At 64.5% G+C, this 5,258-nt stretch overlaps 3 protein-coding genes across 3 annotated transcripts; 2 read left to right on the forward strand and 1 right to left on the reverse strand.

Moving 5' to 3' along the window:
* Positions 1-381: 381 nt before the first annotated feature.
* On the forward strand, positions 382-1,660 carry MNEG_13702 (putative pyruvate formate lyase activating enzyme; the record flags this gene model as incomplete). Its single annotated transcript, XM_014037824.1, has 5 exons — positions 382-394; positions 567-633; positions 757-811; positions 1,038-1,243; positions 1,495-1,660. 5 exons carry the CDS (start codon positions 382-384, stop codon positions 1,658-1,660), a joined length of 507 nt encoding a protein of 168 aa, XP_013893278.1.
* A 415-nt stretch (positions 1,661-2,075) lies between these two features.
* Positions 2,076-3,915, reverse strand: MNEG_13703 (chlorophyll a/b-binding apoprotein CP26 precursor; the record flags this gene model as incomplete). Its single annotated transcript, XM_014037825.1, has 4 exons — positions 2,076-2,291; positions 2,567-2,978; positions 3,265-3,422; positions 3,838-3,915. 4 exons carry the CDS (start codon positions 3,913-3,915, stop codon positions 2,076-2,078), a joined length of 864 nt encoding a protein of 287 aa, XP_013893279.1.
* Positions 3,916-4,827: 912 nt separating this feature from the next.
* On the forward strand, positions 4,828-5,248 carry MNEG_13704 (hypothetical protein; the record flags this gene model as incomplete). Its single annotated transcript, XM_014037826.1, has 1 exon — positions 4,828-5,248. A coding segment is annotated over one exon (421 nt), but the record flags the coding sequence as incomplete, so codon positions are not given.
* Between the last annotated feature and the right edge of the window lie 10 nt (positions 5,249-5,258).

The raw sequence follows: 5,258 nt of genomic DNA on the forward strand, positions 1-5,258 counted from the left end.
CTCTCTCTCTCTCTCACAAACACTCACACACACAAGTACACACAAAGATCTGCGCCCACTCTCGCCTGCGCGAGTGCCAACTGGTCAGGTTCACAACATCAACCTGGTCACGCCAGAGCACGTGGTGCCCCAGGTGGTGGAGGCCCTCGCCCTGGCGGTGGAGCGCGGCCTGTCGCTGCCCATCATATACAACACCAGGTGCGCTGAGGGCGCGCCTGCGCCTGCATGGGTCGCAGCTTGCGGACGTGCCGGCAGGGGCAGACAGATGCATATGGCTGGGGCTCAGGGGCCGCCAGATTTGGTGCGAATAGAGTTGCTTGGCCTGCGTTGACCGTGTCAGCTGCGCAAGGTGTATGCAAAGGTGCATGATTGTCTAGTTCAATGGTGGATGCAGGTGGGGGTCAAAGGCTGCCACCCATCTGCACAAGGCTGCCACCCACTCCCCGTGAGCATGGTGCCCAGAAAGGGGCAAACGCAAGGCAGTGTGACACCGCATTGCCCGACCCATATCCTCCAACCCACCCTCAGCGGCTACGACTCTGTTGAATCAATCCGGCTGCTTGAAGGCCTGGTTGACATCTACATGCCGGACTTCAAGTTCTGGACTGCCGAGAGCAGCGAGAAGTACGCCAGGTGTGCACGTCCATGTATTGCTTTGTGATGTAGTCGGGGCGCAGGCTGCCAGAAGCCTGCGACCCTGCTGTGTTCTGAAAACCTCTCATCTGCTGCGGCGCATGCTCGTCGCTGCCACCGCAGGGCGGCCGATTACCCAGAGCGCGCGAAGGAAGCCATCCAAGAAATGCACAAGCAGGTGGGTGGTCGTGTCCTTTTCGTTCTTCGATTCTTCTCACAAAGCCGCACACCTACATCCATACTTGCACACCCCTTGATGCATGCGCACGCATGCGCACACCAGGCCACGCTGTTTCCCAGGCTACTTCAAACGTGCGCGGTGTGTGCCAGGCTGCACTCACATGTGACGTCTCTGGGAGCCCCCACGCGCTGCAACGCCTTGTGCACGCACCCCCTGCGGCCAGGTCGGCGACCTCGTTTTCGAGGGCGACGGCCTGGCCAAGCGCGGCCTGCTGCTGCGCCACCTGGTCATGCCCGGCCTGCTGGGGGAGGGGCGCCAGATCATGGCCTGGGTGGCCGGGGAGCTGGGGCGCGACACGTTTGTGAACGTCATGGGCCAGTTCGCGCCGGCCACCAGCCCGCTGCTCGCGATGGGGGAGCGGCGCAGCAGGTGCGCGGGGGCTGCGGGTGCGGGTAGGGATGCGATTACGGGTGCAGGTGCGCGTGCAGTGAGACCTTGTCAGTGCCAACTCGTATGCGAGGCGTTGCATGCTGCACAAGGCGTTGTGCATTGTGCGTCATCGCACATGTGCTGTTGCTGCATGGGGGGGGGGGCTGCATCTTGCTAGCTGACCGCGTGGCTGTGATACCTCCCACATCACCCTGCTCACTGATGTCGCATTCCACCCTCCCTTACCCCAGGCTCGGCCACGTGAGTTATGAGGAGCTGCGTGCGCGGCCGCCAGAGTCCGAAGTCGAGGGGCTGATCGCGTACGCGCGGGAGCAGGGGCTGTGGCGCTTCGAGGAGGCGCCGCGGTGGGAGCAGCGCGCGGCAGAGCTGTCTGCAGAGGGAGAGCTCGCGGCTTAGGGCTGAGGTGTGCTGTGATGCAATTCCATTCTCTCATCCAGCACTGCTGAGAGACCATGCAGTGTAGTTGGATTTGTTCGGCTTGCTGACAGTTGTGAAAGCAAGTTCTGCCTTTTGAGTGTGCCCGTTGCATTGATGCTTTTGAACGCATGACATCTTGTGCAACTTACCCCTTGCCTGCCACTGAGGTGAATGCTGCCTTTGCCCTGACCTTGCTTTTCACTGATGCTGCGGCTGTTGACCAGCCACAACATGCTGCCTTCCATTGGATTGTCATGCAACTGCTGCCTTCCATTAGACCGCGCCCAAAAGGATATGATCTCTAAGTTACTCTCAAAAACCGCTCAAAACGACAGCTGCACTTTGACCCGGCCCACGGTGGCCGGCAAAAAACGAGGCGCGCGCGGCCGCGAGCTTAGAGGGTGGGCACGCGCTCCTCGCCGGCGCCCAGCACGGTGGTGAGGTTGTAGCCGAAGGGGTCGGCCACGTGCTTGCTCCAGTTGGCGTAGGGGCCCTCCTTGGTGACCGCGCTCTGGATGGCGAAGGCCAGCACGGAGACCATGGCCAGGCGGCCGTTCTTGATCTCCTTCACCTTGAGCTCGGCGAAGACCTCGGGGTCGTCGGCCAGGCCCTGGGGGTTGGGCGGGGCAAGGATAGGTACGAAGGAGGGTGGTGAGCCAAGGCGGGGGACCCAGCGGTGAAGCAGTTCGCGCCGTGGCGGCGTGGCGTGCCACCACCAGGCACGACCCCACGCGCGGGGCTGAGGGAGCATTTCTGTTCAAACCTACTTCTGCACATCGCATCGCACTGCATCGCCGTGGTCGCGATCGCCCTCAACCAGGGCCCACATAGCCCTGCCCCGCCCGGCCTCATCTCGCCGCGCCCCCCCCCCCTGCCTCCCCTCACCAGGGGGTCGAAGGGGCCGCCGGGGTAGAGGGGGTCGAGGCCGGCGAAGATGTCGGCGTCGAACTTGCCCACGCCGGGCGAGTAGCCGGCCGGGCCCTCGCCCTTGGCGCGGTACTGCTCAACGGCCGCCAGCAGGCCGGCGTTGATCACGGCCACCGCGGCGAGCGGCAGCGGGTTGGAGATCACGCCAAAGGGCGCGACGCTCCAGTTGAGGGTGCCGCCGTTGAGCATCTTGGAGCCGGTCTCGAACCAGGTGCCGCCGACGATGTTGGAGCCGGTGGCCTCGAGGGCCTCCGGGATGAGGATGCCAGCGGCGGCGAGCATCGCCCAGCGGGCGTGCAGCAGCTCGTTCACGCGGTACTTCTCCACCTGCTCGGCGTCCTTGCCCAGGCCCAGGGGGTCGTAGCCGTAGCTGCAGGGCGGCGCGGCAATGAGGGTGGGGTGCGGGGGAGGGCCCGTGTGGGTTGGAGGGAGCTGGGGGCGGGCGGGTGCAGGCGCGCCGGCGCGCGTCAGGTGAGGCTCCTCGAGCTGGCCCGCAGCCCCCTGACCCAGGCCTAGATGTGCCCCGGTCACTGCAGCGCAGGGCAGACAGCCGCGCGCTGCTCGCGCAGCCCCGGACCCGATCCCTCCACAGTCGCACTGGGCGCGGGGCCCCATGGCGCCAGGCCGTGCGCCCCAGAAGCTTCCCAGGAACTCACTCGCCAGCGAGGCTGCCGTCCAGGTAGTCGGGCAGGTCGCTGCGGTCAAGCAGGCCGCCGGGCAGGTACAGGGCGCGGTCGGGGCCGTACCACTTGGAGAGGTTGCTCTCCTCAAAGCCGCCCAACCAGCCCTTGCGGGTGCCCGAGCTGACCTTCTGCTGCGCGGACGTGCGGGCGCGGGAGGGGTAGTGTGCGGCAGCGTCGGCGCCACACGAGCAGCGTGCACGCCGATTAGGGCGCCGATGGCAGCGCGAGGCGCGGGATCCGCTTTCGATCAGCGCCCGCATTTCGCAGAGGCCGGCGTAATGCTCTGGCAGCGAGGATCTCCATGCCTCGTGCTCGAGGTCGGAACCCCGGGGCCGTCCACCGCGCCCATTCGCAGCCCGGCATTGCCAACAGGCAGTGATTGACGTGGTATTCCCGTTATCGAGCCCATGCCGCCGCAAGCAGGCCCTAGTCTCCGGCATCCGCCCCATCTCCAAGCACAAGGGTCCGCCTGCCCCGTCGGGTACCGCAGTTGCCCGGGAGCATGTCGTGGATGCATGAGTAGAGCATCATTGGCGAATGACGCACCTTGGGGGCCGACTTGGCGGCCTTCTTGGGCGCGGCCTTGGCCGCGCCACCCTTCTTGAAGAGAGCCTGGACCTTCATGGTGTCGTGGGTGGGCTGAAAAAGTGCAGCTGCGTTGAGAGTGCCGAGTTTATGGGGGGTGCGACAGATCCATTGCGTTCAGTGCGCGTCTGAGGAGCAGTGCCTGCTGAGCTTCTCGCAGTAGCATAGCGCGCGGCGCGTTCGCACACACCTTCGTGACGGCTCTGCATCACATGCGCTTGCTTGTGTTCGGCTGACTACATGCTTCCCCCTGCCTGATGATTGCAGCGCATGCACATGTGGTGCTGAAGACAGGAAGCAACTGCCCCAACCGCCAAGTGTGCAGAGTGACACCTCACCAAAAAGGGCCCTCAACCTCCTGGGGCCACACGATAATACTGGATCTCTTGCAGGCTGGGATTGAGCACATTCACCATGATGAAGGCACTTGGAATGGAGCGATTGCCTTGCAGGGGCTGCCTGCTTGCCAGGCTAGCGGGCACACTAAGGTGCAGTCGTGCTGGATAGAAGTGCCGAATTCTGCATGCATCACTGCATGGATAACTGCGTCATTCGCAGGGGCCATCATCTAGTTGTACAGGACTGTATGTTCAAGTGCTCAACGCACTTGGTTGGCCTGGATGTCCCCATGCCCCTCGAAGCAGCGGCGGTCAACCCGTAAAACATATGATGCTTATCTGAAAAATTCTGGTCATGTTATCTGTTGTGGCGACGATCACAGCCGAGTCACCCTGGCACAGTCCACAGTGCTGTGACGGCCACTGCGCTGTTGCCACATTGCGGCGGTGCCACGCCACGTACAGCCAGGCTGGAACACTCTTCCTTCTGCATCATTTTGGCTCGTTGCATAGCATCCAAAACAACCACGTGTGTGATCGTTCATCGTTCGTCGTTGGATACCGTAAAATGGCTCCTTCGAGAGGTCGACAACCGCAAAGCGTCGTTTTCTTCATGTTGATCACCTTGCTGGGGTGGGCTGTGGTGCTCTCGGTTTTCGCCAACACACTGCACCGTCCCGCTCGGGTGCTGCAGAGCGCGACCGCCGACGCCCCCAGCCAGCCCGGCAGCCACGACAGCCACGGCTTCAGCGGCATGGGCGCGCGGTGGGCGTCTCGGGCCACGGCCGTAGCCAGCCGCGCCTCTGTCGGGTGCAGGCCCATGCCCGATCTCGGATTTGACTACCCCCCGCTGCGGCCAGTGCGGCAGGCGCTCGCCGCCCTCCACTGCCAGCCACCCCTCCCCCGGCAAGACACTGAGGCCGCCTACAGCGCCGCCCTGCTCGAGCTGGATCCCCTCAGTCCAGCCGGCGCGCCGCACGCCGCCGCCGCCGCCGCCGCCGCGGGCCCCCGGCGGGGCCGGGCAGGAGCGGCGCGTGTAGCCCC

The sequence above is a fragment of the Monoraphidium neglectum genome (assembly GCF_000611645.1).
Source record: "Monoraphidium neglectum strain SAG 48.87 unplaced genomic scaffold scaffold03992, whole genome shotgun sequence".
Classification (NCBI taxonomy): Eukaryota; Viridiplantae; Chlorophyta; class Chlorophyceae; order Sphaeropleales; family Selenastraceae; genus Monoraphidium; species Monoraphidium neglectum.